This window comes from Lynx rufus, unplaced genomic scaffold, assembly GCF_022079265.1.
Source record: "Lynx rufus isolate CCGP_SWC_20201006 ecotype Redwood Valley unplaced genomic scaffold, mLynRuf1.p SCAF_30, whole genome shotgun sequence".
Taxonomy (NCBI): Eukaryota; Metazoa; Chordata; class Mammalia; order Carnivora; family Felidae; genus Lynx; species Lynx rufus.
The window spans coordinates 60,966-77,009 of NW_025814846.1; the positions used below are offsets into that span (position 1 = coordinate 60,966).

Genomic DNA, 16,044 nt, shown 5'->3' on the forward strand with positions numbered 1-16,044 from the left:
GCACGTGGAAGCCTTCCAAGGCAGTTACACAATCTCCTCTAACTCCTCTCTGGCCAAGGCGGTCTTGAGGTACTGCTCCCTCCCAGCCCGGTTCCCTACCCGAAAACTAGCTTCCTCAAAGGGCACCACTGCCCTCCTCCTTCCCGGGCCTGGCTCTTCACCAGTTGCTAAGGAGTAAAGTACCTTAGGGAGTTCTTTCTTGTTTGGTTTGGGTCAAAGTGAGGAATTCAAGCTGTTCTTTTAGTGAAAAGTATAAAATACAATAAAACTCCAGAGATTCCAATTCTTTAGACCCTTAACGCCACTGTGAGTCTTGCCTCTTAGGTCTGAAGTTACCATCGGTTCCCAAAACCTGGCCGGCAGAAGAAACCAGGCCTCCTCAATATCCTGCATGCACAGCAAGTGTGGAAAACTTAAATCGTCATTGGAAATGTTTCGAAAATAAACCTCTGAAAGCATATTGCCTACGGTGACACATTCTCGACCGCGGAGTGGGCGGGGGTGCTGGGGCCCCCGCGCGGGCGGGGCGGACGAGGCGAACCCCTTGGACTTAGCGCGCAGCTGCCAGGACCCGCGGCGCCCGCCACGCCTCCAGCTCGCGTCTCCCGCAAGGTGGAAGCGGCGCAGCAGCTAGTGACCTGCTGCCGCAGGCCGCGCGGGAGGCTCTGGGCCGTGGCCGCCTCCGGGGATTGAGTGGGGAATGCAGGAACCTCGCGGGGAGGCTGGACGGGAGTAAGGGTGGCAGGGAGCTGCGGCGGGGCCCTAGACCGTGAGCGTCTTGGGCACTTGCTGGCGTGGGCTGGAGTTCCAGAGGCCGCCACAGGCTCATGGACGGCCGGCTCCAGGCCTGAGCTGTGGGAGGGCTCTGCCGGGGCCTGGCACTCGGGCTCTTCCTCCCCGCGAGGGTGGAGCTGCATTGGGGAGCCTCCTAACTTGGAGGACCCAGGGCCCCTGTAGCACGCAGGCTGTTTCTCTTGAGGGGATTGGAAACGTGGCGCGATGAGGAGCCGAAGTAACTCCGGGGTCCGACTGGATGGCTACGCTCGGCTGGTGCATCAGACCATCCTGTGCCATCAGGTAAGTGAAGGGGTGCCTGTAATCATCGAGGATGTGCAGTGTGATGGCCTAGACAGAGACTGCTGGGTGACACCCACCCCTGGTGTGTGTGTGTGTGTGTGTGTGTGTGTGTGTGTGTGTGTTTAGCAGGTCTTCCCGCCCCTTAGCTGGAGAAGGCGTAGAGGACCCTGAAGAAAAGATAGGTGTTGGGCCAAGAACAGAACGAGGGTCAAGTACCGTTAGCCTTGAGCCCTGAGCCTTGGCTTCTAAGCGTCCCCCACACACACCACCCCGTCCCTGAAGCCACAGCGGGGTTCCAGGGGCACAGCTGAAAAATGTGTTGAAGCTTGTTTATTGACACTCCCCGTCCCCTCCCCCAGGTTTGGGGGTCATCTTCTTGCCCTCCAGCCAAAGAAAAGAAGTAGGAGAACATTTAGTCATCTTAAGACTAAACTGTTGTGAAGATTTGTGGTACCTTGTATACACTATTAATTATATATTTTTTCTAGTCCTATAATGCTGGGTTTTTGTTGATAGTTATTCCTTCTAACTGGAAAGTTAAAACACTACCTCTCTTTTAACAATACTCACATTTCAGACTTGGAAGTTTTCAGCCGGCGTTTCCCCCTTGTTCAAGATAGCATTTGCTTGCACTTGGTCAGAAGAAGAGGAGGTTATAAAACTAAAGAGTGGTGAAGTAGAAGAAAAACCGAAGTCCCTCAGTAACCCATTTGATAGACTTGGTCTCCTCATATTAACACTTTATGGTTACCTGCCTGTCCTGTTTTTCTTGGTCTTACAGAATCCAGTGACTGGCTTGCTTCCAGCCAGCTATGATCAGAAAGATGCCTGGGTCCGAGATAATGTGTACAGTATCTTGGCTGTGTGGGGTTTGGGCCTGGCCTATCGGAAGAATGCAGACCGGGATGAGGATAAGGCAAAGGCCTATGAACTGGAGCAGGTACTCAGAATAAATATACAAAGAGATCTGGAGCTGTGTGTGGGCTGGGAGGTTGAATGGGAAGCAGGGTTTTAAAGAAATGTCGCTCAAAGGAGATAAAAGAACTATATTTTGCCTTTCTCCCTCTCTCTTCACCTTCTTGAAATTACATTCCAGAATGCTTTCCTGTATTGTACTGATTTTTTTTTTGGTGTAGTGGAAACTTGAAACTTGCTGATTCAGGGGGAGAGGGCAGTCTGTTCTGTTATAGTGGAAAAGCCTATCGTGGGATCTTTGCTGAAATTTATAATCGTCTAAGTAAAGGTATTTTGCAGTCTCCAGCATATTTATTCTCATTGAGAAGAATGTTGGAGGCAGGTATCTATCATTTTACTTCATTTTTGAAAATTATAGGTGGTATTTGTTATTTCTTTTGCAAATGTTTATTTAAATTATGGTTAGTTAACATACAGTGCAATGTTGGTTTCAGGAGTAGAATTCAGCGATTCATCACTTACATATAGCACCCAGTGTTCATCGATAGGTGGTATTTGTATGAGGGTAACTGACACAAATTAGGAGTCTTTCACAACTAGACACAAGTAAAGACTTTATTTGTTGAATTTATACCTATGGCCACTGTTTCAGAGTCTGTCCCCCTCCCCAAGCAAAATAAGGTCAGAATCAGCAGATGCGTTTAAGCCAAATTTTAAGGCCTTCCCATCAGTAAAGTAGCATCCTTTATTTATTTTTTTTTCAACGTTTATTTATTTTTTTGGGGACAGAGAGAGACAGAGCATGAACGGGGGAGGGGCAGAGAGAGAGGGAGACACAGAATCGGAAACGGGCTCCAGGCTCCGAGCCATCAGCCCAGAGCCCGACGCGGGGCTCGAACTCACGGACCGCGAGATCGTGACCTGGCTAAAGTTGGACGCTTAACCGACTGCACCACCCAGGCGCCCCAAGTAGCATCCTTTATAGACAGAGAGTGCTCTGTTCTCTTGAATGACCAAGAAAATGATATTCTGAGCTACATGGGTCTCTTAATATTATGAAATTCCACCGTCAGTTGTAAGGTATGTGTGAATTATTTTCCATTAGTGGAGAAGATTCTACACCAGCCATCTGCTCAAGCGGTATCTCTCAGACTTAGGTAATCTGAACTCTAGTCTTTATCTGTAAATCAGAATATTGAGCCTTGGTTATTTTATTTTATTTTTTTGAGAGAGAGCACAAGCGGGGGAGGGGCAGAGAGAGAGGGACAGAGGATCCGAAGAGGGCTTTGCACTGACAACAGCAGCAAGCCCCATGTGGGACTTGAACTCAGGAACCGTGAGATCATGACCCGAGTGAAGTCAGACGCTCAACCAACTGAGCCACCCAGGCACCCAAGACTTGGTTATTTTTTAAGGGCATCAACATGTTGCGGGGTTGCAGTCCTTGGCAATAGGGAAGTTTCACCATGTTGTCATCTGCAACAGCAGGCATTTGCCATTCCTTCAGGCCATTTATTGGGATGTACCTAGGTCCATCAAAAAAAATTTTTGGAGTTTTTGCTCTAACTTAAGAAGTACAGATCAATATTTTTATGGCTTATAAAAGTCATACATAACCATTGTAAGAATTTGGAAAATATGGAGGAGTTGTTTTAAAAGTCCTGTAAGCCTATTCCTCCCTCCACCTCTGAAATTCTGCATCCTACTGTAATGTTTGGCTATTTTGAGCTCAGTATTTTGTTTGTTTTGCTAGAGATTAATATTAGTGGAACAATATCCAAGATTCCATACCTAGTACAATTTTACCAATGTTTTTCAATACTATTAGAAGAAATCTGTTGTCTCTTTGTTGACTAATCATTATGCAAAGTTAAAATTTTTCCTTCTGTGGTCCAGGAAGAAAGAATTTAACGGGGGGGGGGGGAATTTAAGGAAACATTGAGTTGTTTACTTTTAAATTTTAATATTTCATTAAATAATTTTTAGCAGAACCCAAAGATATTTTCCATACTACCTCAGTAATAACTTTGAAATATCTCAAAAACATTATAACAATAGAAAGCATCTTCAAAAAATAAACATTTCTCTGGGAATCCTAAAATTTCTATGAACTTCCATTATGAATTAAAACATATTTTATTATTAGGTCTCATTAACTTTTCTCAAACCTGACTCAGTTAATTCAGATCAGGGATCAGAAAATCATCTCTGTAAAGGTCCAGATAGGAAATATCTTTGGCATTGTGGATCACGTGTGATCTCTGCCCAACTACTCAGCACTTCAGTTGCTGCACAAAAGCAGCCAGAGATAAGCTTTATTTACGTAACAGGTGGTGAGCTACATTTGTCCCTAACCTATTCTGGCTGTACATTGGAATCTTTTGGGAAGCTTTTAAGAAATACCTTTACCGAACCCCAGCCTAGAACAACTTACATAAATCTCTGGAAGTGGAGCCCTGGGACATTATTTTTTTTAGATTCTTCTTATTTATTTATTTAAATTCAAGTTAGTTAACATACAGAGTAGTCTTGGTTTCAGGAGTAGAACCCAGTGATGACATATGACACCCAGTGCTCATCCCAAAAAGTGCCCTCCTTAATGCCTGTCACCCATTTAGCCCATCCCCCCACCAACCTCCCCTCCAGTAGCCCTCAGTTTTAAAAAAAACTACTGATTCTAAAGTGAAACTAGGGATAATAACCATTGACTTATGGCCAGTAAATGAGTATAGATTAAATCCAGTAAATCAACAGATGAAATTCCCACCTACGGTCAACTTTCCATTACTGTGTGGATTTTCCTAAACCAATTGTTAATCATTTTTACTCTTCCTTCCAACTCTCACATTGGTTTCTCTCTGCGAAATAATGTCAAAGAACTAAAGAGAATTAGGAGACAAGGGTTTAGGTGACTATTCTGTCTTAGAGTAAGAATATAATTATGCACATATATGTTTTTACAAGTGCCCTTTCCTCTTAGTCACACAGATAAGGATGCACACCCATAAAAATAAATAGGCACACAAATAGAGATAGCTCTTTGGATGCCTCCAGTTCTGCTTCTTCCTCAGTTTTGTTCTCTTTGTGTAGTCTCTTACCTTTTCTCATGAGTTTAACTATTACCTTTATATGAATCACTTCCAAAACTTCATCTTTAGTTCTGGTCTCACTTCAGTTTCAAACCCTGATTTTCATTGTCTTCTGTTCAGTTGTACCTGCATATCCTATGTCTTCTCAAAATCAGGATGTCTGAAACCCCATGTTCCCTACTAAAAACAAACAAAAGAGATCACTGGGTCACCTGGGTGGCTCAGTCAGTTAAGCATCCCGACTCTTGGTTTCAGCTCAGGTCTTGATCTCACGGTTCCGTATGATCGAGCTCCACATGGGGGCACGACAGTGCAGAACCTACTTGGGATTCTCTCTCCTCTCTCTCTGCCTCTCCCCCTGCTTGCGCACTCTCTCTCTCTCAAATAAACAAATACTTTAAAAAAAAGAGATTAGCTAACAATAGCAACTCAGCAGACATCCCTTGTTCTCTTATTGGTGTCCTCATTCTACCAGTCACCTAAGCAACATTATTTACAGAATTTCCCAGAGTGTATTGCATGGAACATTGGGTCAACTAACCTTGGGGGTATGTTAAACAGTGGGTTTCTTTACTCCATTATTTCTCTGAGCCTTTGATGTACTTATGTGCGTTTCAAATGTAAGATGAGGGTGAGGTTTACAGCTTTTCCAGAATTTCTTGGACTAGTGTTCTATAAAACAGCATTTGAAAAGTGCTGCCATTAGGGTGATTTCTGACTTGCCCTTTTACCTTTTGATACATGCAGACCAAAGTCTGTTGATTCATGTAATTTTTTTAATCCATCTCTTCCTTTCTATTCCCCTCTGCCTCAACCATAGTCTAAACCTTGATCACAACACTGTTGTGAAAAACACATTTTAATTATATCATTTGCATTCTCAGCAATGTTTCTCTGGCTTATTTCCTGACAAGTAAAATCCAGATGTTTTTGATTAATAGCCAAGACTCTAGGGCTTGGTCCTAGCCTGCTTTTTCAAAATTGTAAGATTTGGGGGCCCTGTATTATCTACTCCCAGTTCTAACCAGATTGGTATCTTCCTTATTCTTCTAAAAAATAATCCCTTAATAAAAATACCTGACATTTGTGTAAATACTTTTTATTGTACTGTGTACTTCCCCATAATTATTAGTATTTTATTCTCACAACACCCTGTGAATTAGGTATTATCTTCCTCAATTTATGTGAAGGGATTGAAGCTTGGAGATGAAGCTGGAATTTGGTGGTGCTGTGAATACAACCTGGATCTTATAACTTCAGATTAAGTCTTTGAATTTTTCCTCCATGGAAGCCATGGACAGTCTCACCTCCAAATCTTTTTACAAATTGTTTCTTCCAAAAAAAAAAACAAAACAAAAACAAATTGTTTCTTCCACTCACGATACCCGTTCTCTTCCAATCTGAACTAATACTCTCCATTCAAGCCCAGCACCAGTCTCACTTTTTCTGTGGTTTCTGTCCTCATAAGACCACTCAGTTGTACAGTGATCACTTCTTTCTCAGGGCTACTTTCTTGGAACTTCTAGATCACTTATGGTCTGTACTACTCAGCATGTTCACTTTTTCATTTAGCAGACTTTGTGTAATTGTCACGTGCCAGGCCCTGTACTAGATATAAAAAAACAAAATGGGACAAAATGTTTATATTTAGCTCTCAACTTCTTATTTAAAAATTTTTTAATTTATAGAAAAGTTATAAGAAATAGTAAAATGAGCAGATTTGCATGTACTCTTTATCTAGATTCACTATATTGTTAACATTTTGTCTTATTTACATCCTCCCTTTCTCAAAATGCATGCGTGCATGCACACACATACACACACCCACAATTTTTTTGATGAGCCATTTGGGAATTACTTGCAAACATGGAATATATATTTTTAAAAATAAAGCCTACTCAATCCACTGACTTAAAGGTTTATTTCCAAACCTGGTCTCTGTCCCATTTTCTTAAAGAGTTTATAGTCTAATGAGGGATACAGATATATAAACAAATAAATAATACATTAGGACAGATACTGTAGGTACTATATAGGAGATACAGTACAAAGTTCTGTGGGACAGAGGTGGGAATGTCTTGTCTTTACCTCGACAAAGCAAGGAAGGAGTCACAGAAAGTTTAGATTTTAAGGGATAACTAGGAGTTGTTAGGTAGACTATGTAGTTTAGGGTTTTTTTTTTTTTTTAATGTATGTGCTCGGTATCCCTTATCTTTATGTTCCACAAAGCCTGATAGAGTGTTTTGCATATTTTACATGCCCAACAAACATCTGATTGTACATATACCTGAAGAGAAAGAGATTAATACTTAATGTAGAAGTGGTTATACATAGTTATATGTCGTTATATAGTCAGTTTACAAATACAGTAAAACGTTGGTTTGCAAGTATAATTTGTTCCAGAAACATGCTTGTAATCCAAAGCACTTGTATATCAAAGCAAATTTCCCTATAAGAAATAATGAAAACTCAGATAATTCAGTCCACAACCCAAAAATATTTACATAAAAATGATTACAATACTGTAATATAATACAAAATAATAAAGAAAATGCAAAATATAAAGAAAAATAAATAAATTAGGGGCGCCTGGGTGGCTCAGTCAGTTAAGCGTCCGGTTTCGACTCAGGTCACAATCTCGTTGTTTGTGAATTTAGCCCCGCATCAGGTTCCACACTGACATTGCAAAGCCTGCTTGGGATTCTTTCTCTCTCTCTCTCCCGCTCTCTCTCTCCCGCTCTCTCTCTCTCTCTGCCCCTCCCCAACTTGCACGTGTGTGCTCACTCTCGCTCTCTCATAAATAAACAAACAAACAAACTAACTAAAAGAAAAAGAAACAAATTAACCTGCACTTATCTTTGAAAACCTTTGTGGCTGGTGTGAGGGAGACGAGAGAGGAGGGTTATTATGTAGGACGACTTCCACTATCACTAACAGAATCACTGCTATCTCTTGGCTCAATGGAATCTTTTTCTTTTTGTGCAACTTCCAACAAGTAACCTATCCGATGACACTTGCTTTTGTCTCCTTTTGAGGATTTCACAGAAATGTGACATTGCATTGATGATCATCTACAATCCCAGAGTGAGCGAGAGAGAGAGGGAGAAAGAAAAGAACCATTGGCTCAGTTGTGATCATGTGACATTTGGCATCATGTACTACTCATATTGCAAGACATCACTCATTTATCAAGATAAAATTTGTTAGGGATGTTTGTTCATCTTTGCGGAACACTCGCAGAACAAGTTACTCAGAATCCAAGGCTTTACTGTATGTAGATCCATGTCCTCAAAAAGAGTAGGTAAGAAGAGGGTGTCATTTGATGTGGTTAGAAGCTCCAGTGTATGAATAAACATGTCTAAATAATGCTAACTACAGCAATGAAACAGAGAATGGCCAGTTTGGAGGAATACAAAGTACAAATACCTCCCCTCATTCCTACCTGCCCATACTTTCTATTAATTGTATCCTGGCTTGGAAGTTGGAATTTGAGGACAGAAATGGCAGACAATGGCCATTGCAGGAGGCCAAAAGTGGAATCAGGAATTCTCCACTGGGTCCATGATTCCCAGGTTTGCTGTTTAAGTTAAAGAAAATGTAGACAGCAGTAGCAAGGCTTTTTGATGGCCAAGAAAGTTGAAAGAATGTGATAGAAACCTGTGAGGATGCGGTGACATGTAGAAGATAGTTCAGATGCTTTCTGTAACAGGGTATATTAAAAGGATGGTCTCTTTCATTAGGGTCAAAGTAATGATAGAGATTTTCTTATAGGGGTTGTAGTCAGTTTCATTATTTTATGATAAATGCTTCATACTTTAAAAGGTGAGGAGATTTGGTGCGCCTGGGTGGTTCAGTCAGTTAAACGTCTGACTCAATTTTAGTTCAGGTCATGATTTCACGGTCATGAGATTGAGCTTCTCATCGGGTTCTGTGCTGAGCATGGAGCCTGCTTGGGATTCTCTCTCTCCCTCTCTTTCTATCTCTCTCCCCTCCCCTGCCCTCAAAATAAATAAATAAATAGATAGATAGATAGATAGATAGAAGTAAATTAAAATAAGAGGTGATGAGATCATATACTGCCTGACTACACATGCATATATATATATATATATATATATATATATCTGTGCATGTGTGTGTATATATGTGTGTGTGTATACACATATATATGTATATATGCATGTATATGTGTGTATGTATATGATTTCTTCCCTTGATGTGTAAGAGGCGGGCACCATTTATAGACAGCAATTAGTTAACAAATGGAGCTCTCCCAAGGATACACTTTTTATTCTTCCTCAGTAAAAGCCTGCATAAAGAGTTGGAGCATAACCGACTTAACAGCTACTTAATCCTTATCATGCCTATTGCTCATAGTCCCACTTCAGTGTTTTGAAGGAATAACAGAGTGATGTGGCTCCTAAGTAGATTTATTTTCAGAGGTGTCCTGAAGCCACCTCTGAGCTAGCATATCCTGGAGTAACCTGGTTGTATTTCTTTTGGACTGTGAAACAGAAAGCTTAAATAAATGGAGAAGCTATATATTTGTGGGTCCATTTCTGGGTTCTCTAATCTATTCCATTGATCTGTGTGTCTGTTTTTGTGCCAGTACCATACTGCCTTGATGATTACAGCTTTGTAATACAGCTTGAATTCCGGAATTGTGATGCCTGTAGCTTTGGTTTTCATTTTCAACATGACTTTGGCTATTCAGGATATCTCTGGTTCCATACGCATTTTAGGATTGTTTGTTCTAGCTCTGTGAAGAATGCTGGTGGTATTTTGACAGGGATTGTATTAAATCTATAGATGGCTTTGACTTTGACTGGATATAGACATTTTAACAACATTTGTTCTTCCAATCCATGAGCATGGAATGTTTTTCCATTTTTTGTGTGTCATCTTCAATGTCTTTCATAAGCTTTCTATAGTTTTCATTGTACAGATCTTTTACCTCTTTGGTTAGGTATGTTAACTAACTTGAATTTAAATTAAAAAAATAAAAATGGGAAAAGAAATGGAGAAGCCGTTTGATGCTATGTTTTCCAAAACATTGCCTACCCATGCCACTGTTGATGGGCTCTTCTAGTGTCATGTAGTATAACTAGTATGGTATAGTATTACTCTACTATATTATAATGTAATACAATTATTATTACTATATTATGTTATACCAACCAGTACAGTATATAGTTGCTGACCAGAATTTTGGAATGTTATGATTGGAAAGCTAACTAATTTAGAAACTGCCAAGCCCAGGGGCACCTGGGTGGCTCATTCAGTTAAGCATCTGACCCTTGATGTCAGCTCAGGCTGTGATCTCACAGTTTGTGGGTTCAAGCCCCACATTGGGCTCCATGCTAACAACATGGAGCCTGCTTGCAATTCTGTCTCCCTCTTTCTCTGTCCCTCCCCTGCTCACTATCTCTCTCCCAAAATAAATAAATAAACATTAAAAAAAGAAACTTGCCAAGCCCCAGTAAGAGAAAGAGTGATGACTTGAGATCTAAGAATACTGTGGCTTTTTTTCCCCATGGAAAAGAGGTTGAGGTGCACTAACAGTTCCCCTTTATACTTACTCTGAGTTGAAATTCATTTATTCTTTAGAGAAAATGTACAGATAAATATTTCTGTGAACTCCTGAAGGTAAGTCTGGGCTACTTTAGAAAAAATAAAAAGTGATGCCATTGGCTTTTCCAGGCCCTAGGAACTATTCTAGAATACCCTTATAGCTTTAGGAGTTCGGAGCTGACTTGCCTCTTTTCTCGGGGTGGAATGTCCTCTAATAGGATGGTTGGCTTGGTTTTACATAAGCCTGTTGGAGCTTGGATTCTTTTTTTGACTTGAGGGAGGCAGCAACTGCAGCTTTTGATTCCACTTTTAGCTGCAATTTAGCTCTTCTCTGTACCTATAAAGTAAATGCCATGTAAATAAGAGCCCAGGATAGGGTTACTCGTTCTCAAAAGGTCATGTACCAACTGCAGTTGCTGAGTAAGTGTTCCTGCATCTAGGGATGTTTATAACAGTCTTGTTTCCATTTATTTCTGCAGAGTGTAGTGAAGCTGATGAGGGGACTGCTCCACTGCATGATCCGACAGGTATGGCATTGGTACCAGCTCCCTCTTGAATAAAAGCACGTTGTAATAGTGTCTCTACCCTTTAGGGAATGTTTACAGCTTATGTTTTTTCAACTTCACCAACAGCGGACACTTAAGTTTAGAAAATTTGTAGAATCAAGGAAGGAACTATCACCCATGATCTCACCACCCAGTTACCACTAGCATGTTTCCTTTCAGTCTTTTTTCGCCCCCTCTACAAATGGCTCTTTAATATACTTCATCACTACTGTACATGCAATTCTGGACATTGAGTAAAGAGGACACAGGCTCTAAGCCCTCATTTGAAACCCTTGGGACCAGATAAATTTTAGAATTCAAACTTTTTCAGATTTTTAAGTCCAGTGCATGTGCTATATATTATGTTATGCTCTCAGCAGGGCCAGAATAGCACTGGATTATCAAAAACAGTAATCTCTCTGTAGGGGAGCATGCATTTCCACACTGAGTGGAACAAATTAAAACTACAAATAGCCCCATGTCAATCTGAGTCAGGTTTTGCCACTAAATGAATTTTGGTACAAAATTTAGAGGAAAAACCTTTTGTCAGTGTTGTAGATTTTAGAATTGGAGATAAGTGTCTAGGATTTATATCTCCTTGCATTAATTTGCATTTTCTTGACCTTGAATGAAGTTGAGCGTCTTTTCTGGTGTAAATTGAAAATTTTCATTTCCTCTTTTAATTACCTGTTAGATCCTTTGCCTATTTTTCTTTTGGGCTGTCTCTTTCTTGACTACTTGAGTTCCTGTATATCATGGATATTAATGTTTTGTCACATATACTGCAAATATTTTTTAGCAGTCTGTGGTTTATCTTTTGCATTTATGATTTTTTTCATTCGAAAGTATTTTACCAAAAAAAAAAGTGTTTTACATTTATCCTAGGAGATCTTTACACACCTTGCACACATTGAATTTAAACTGATTTTCTTGAGTCTAAGATTACATTTTATTAGAAGAAGCAAGCAAAGCCCAGATTAATAAAGTGACTATCCACAGGCACACAAGTCTAAAGTAGAAATAAAAAGAAATCAATTCCACACTTCTGAACTTCTTTATTCATGCTTTCTCTCCTGGGGTCTCATAGTCATCATTTCTCTTTTCCCCTTCTTTGCTGCTTTTTTTTGTATTTTAGGTATTTGTATGTTCTACCTTACCAAATAGGTTTAAATTCACTAACTTCATGAACCATGTTTAAAAGTATAATAGTTACTGTCATATATCAGATGCCCATATAATCAAATCTAAGTTTCAGGAACTAAGTCTTTCAGTTGTCCCTTGCACAGTGTTTCCTTTCTCACTTCTGGTTTCAGCTTTCTTTCATATGTTTTCTCTGTCACTCCATGTATCTCTCTGCCACTCTCTTCATTACTCCTTCAACATATATCCCTTTGTCTGAATTTCCTTCAAAATTCCTACCTCTGTTTTAGGAACTAATGCATCTTTTTATAATTTAATTATCTCTCATTAGGCTGTTTTCATTCAACCACTGGCATCTGAGTTTATGTCTACAATGTGGCAAAACAGCCATCTGAAAAGTAAAAGAGAGGTAATGAGCAGGAAATAGATGGTTTTAACTGGTATTATTTTATAATTTAATTGCTTAAATTTAAAAAAAAATGGCAACAGCAGACTTTCCTAGTTATGTCACTGTCAGGAAAAAGAGGTAACAGCATATTTTAAATATTCACAGTTGCCTGAAAACCAAATGCACTGATAAATGTGAGAGTATGACAGAAGTATGGCATATGGGACGACTTTTCTGCATAGCCTTCTTTCACTGTTCTTGTTTTCTTCAGGTGGATAAAGTAGAATCCTTCAAATATAGTCAGAGTACCAGGGATAGCCTCCATGCCAAATACAATACCAAAACCTGTGCCACCGTAGTGGGTGATGACCAGTGGGGACACCTGCAATTGGATGCTACCTCTGTGTACCTGCTCTTCTTAGCACAAATGACTGCCTCAGGTCAGTACCAGGACAGAATTACCGGGAGCCGCTTGAGGTGGAGCACTGGCTCTGGCGCACGTGGCTTCTCCAAAGGTGTTTACCAGTAAACAACATAGCTGTTCACATTGCTCAAAGGTACACAGTGGAAAAATACAATTTTGCAGATGTTATACAGAGAAACAACTCTTTGAGATCTAGTTAGTATTCTTTTCATTGAAAAACAATTCTGGGGAATTTTCTTAATTGAGAACCAGGAAATTTGGGGTAGATTTTTATTTTTATCCTCAGATACCATGAGATGGGAAAAAAGAGCTAGAGTTTATTGCTTTTTCTCATGCTATTCACTGACTAGCCTATAGTTAACATTAAATAAATTGAATCACCTACTTTATACTACTGTGTATGTATATATGATAAACAAGGCATCTATCTAAAGGCATCTAAATTATATTAAGGGAATTAACTTAGGAATCAGAATTCCAGTATTTATTTTTATTATTGAGTAATATACCCTTTTCAGATGGTTTTGTTATTAGCTTTAGATGCTTCACCTGAAAAAGGAAAATGTAAGAACCAACATAATTCCCTTTTATTTCTCCTAACTTGGTGAGGACAATGAATCTGATTATACTCTGTTTGTAAATTAAACAGGACCTTTCCCAGATCTTCCTGAGTAAGTAAATATACTCAGAATACCACATTTTGATATTCCAATTTCTTTATCTTCCTATCTAGGTATAGAACTCCTAAGTACGAAGGGCATTCAGGGTGAGAATTATCCCAGAATATACTTATTCTACTTTTCTTGCATAAATAAATATGTGGTGATGAAGCCTTCCTTTTCCCCCTCTAGAATGCACGCCCAGAAGCTGAATTACCCTTTATTAGAATTATAACATGGCTACCCACATACTCCCATCTTTTGGAGAGGAGGTTCCTCCCTGAATAAATATACTTTTAGGTATTATTCATTTAAATAGAATGGCAGCTGTAACTTCATTTCTAATATTCTTTTAATACCAACTCTAGAGTATTTTTCTACAAAGCAAACTGTCTCAATAGTTCTTATGGTTTTCTTTTTTTAATATTTTTAATGTTTATTATTTTTGAGAAAGAGAGAGACAAAGAGAAAGCAGGGGAGGGGCAGAGAGAGAGGAAGACACAGAATCAGAAGCAGGCTCCAGGCTCTGAGCTGTCAGCACAAAACCTGACATGGGACTCGAACTCACAAACTGCGAGATCATTACCTGAGCTGAAGTCAGCCACTCAACCTACTGAGCCACCCAGGCGCCCCATTTCTTATGTTTTTCAATTTGAGTCTAGAAAGGAAGGAGAAATATACTAAAGAGGCTTATAAGACATACTCATTTAACAAATATTTGTTGATTTCTGATTTAACATGTGATTTTCAACTCAATAAACTGACTTTGATAGGTGCTTGGAAAAGATGGATATTATTTGATCAGGCCTTTGCAGAACAAACAGGAGTAAGTAGAAATTTACAAGACAGAGAAGGAAAGGGAATAGCATGGCTACAACACAAAAGTTTGAAAGATAGCTGACCACCATGGTAAGACTAGTTATCTTCTATGGTTAGAATGTAAGATAGATCTGGAAAATTGCCAAAAGATGAGGCTAGAAAGTTGGAGCTAGCTGTTTAAGGGCGTGTGTACCATGCCAAGTAGTTGGGAGTTTAGTCTATAGTCATTACAGAACCACTCAAGGTAAATAATCAAGAAAGTTTCAGATGATTCACTCCAGTAGCAGGAGGATAGATTGAATGGGGGAGAAAATTAAGATGGACGACTAGGTAGGAGGTTAGTGAAGTACTTGAGGCAAGAAGTGATGCAGAATATGTGCAAGGCAATAGCCTTGAGGGTGAAAAGTATAGATGTGAGAGATAATCAATAGATAACGTATGAAAGCTCTTTATGGAAAATTTCCACCTTTCATGAAAGCAATTCTCTGCACATTTTTGAGTATATGAAAATCTCCACCTTGGTTAAAAGAGAGGCTTAGGCAGAAGCCGACACCTTTCTCCCCAGCAAAATAACTGTAAACTGTGAAAATAAATTTGAAAAAAAAAGCCCAATCATTTATCACTGGAAAATGTCCTAAGGGCGTACAGCAAAGTGGAGAAACATTTATTCAAGGAAATCTAAATCTTGGTAAGAGCAGTGAGAGTGTGGCATTTAGACCACAACCTACTCCCTCCCTCGCCCCGAGCTCACCATGACAGAAACACTATTCAGCTTGGATGTGGCCAAGAATATAAGCCTTCCTCTTCCCCTAGCTCCCAGTTTAAGGCGATATCTCCCCAAGAGAGGTTGCCAGCATTTCTCATCCTCCTTACCTCTGTGTTACAGAAGTTCTGGTCTAGCCAAGAATAACTAAGAGGTCTGAAACTCTGTTCCTATTCCAGTCCCACTTATGGAGTGAAAGCTTAAACCCAGGCAGAGCAGTCCAAGAATAATAGGCCTGGCCCACCTTGCTAGTAGCATGGAGGTAAAGGCAGGCCACAAGGACAGAAACCTCCGTAGTCCTTCCCAAGAAAACTGACTTTATTTGGAACTGACTGTGGGAAAGTTCAAGTCTAAGGGCACTCTCAAAAACAGTGGAGATTTTTGTTCTAAGAAATAAAGAGGATGCTGATAGCTCAATAAGACCAACAAACTAGCCTATAGACTAGAAGTTTTAGCAGAGAACCAGAGAGAAACAGCTGGAAAGAGTTATCCTAGGGTTAAAACAAATGTCAAAGGCTGGCCTCAAAATCATGAAATGGGGCTTGAATATAATTGGCTGAGACTGTGAAGCAATTTATACCTCAAGGAATTATATGGTATAATAGAGCAGTTGGTGGAGGTTAACAGCTGGGTATGGAACCAACAGAGGCAGAC

General features: G+C 39.9%; 1 protein-coding gene across 2 annotated transcripts in view; it reads left to right on the forward strand.

Moving 5' to 3' along the window:
* Positions 1 to 642: 642 nt before the first annotated feature.
* The window catches only part of PHKA1 (phosphorylase kinase regulatory subunit alpha 1), a 186,711-nt gene continuing 171,309 nt past the window's right edge, over positions 643 to 16,044 (forward strand). For both annotated transcript variants that reach the window (XM_047092509.1, XM_047092510.1), the window contains exons 1-4: positions 643 to 1,077; positions 1,859 to 2,017; positions 11,132 to 11,179; positions 12,997 to 13,165. In XM_047092509.1, coding sequence (XP_046948465.1) covers positions 1,000 to 1,077; positions 1,859 to 2,017; positions 11,132 to 11,179; positions 12,997 to 13,165 — 454 coding nt within the window. In that variant the 5' untranslated portion in view covers positions 643 to 999. The remainder of the gene's footprint in view (positions 1,078 to 1,858; positions 2,018 to 11,131; positions 11,180 to 12,996; positions 13,166 to 16,044) is intronic.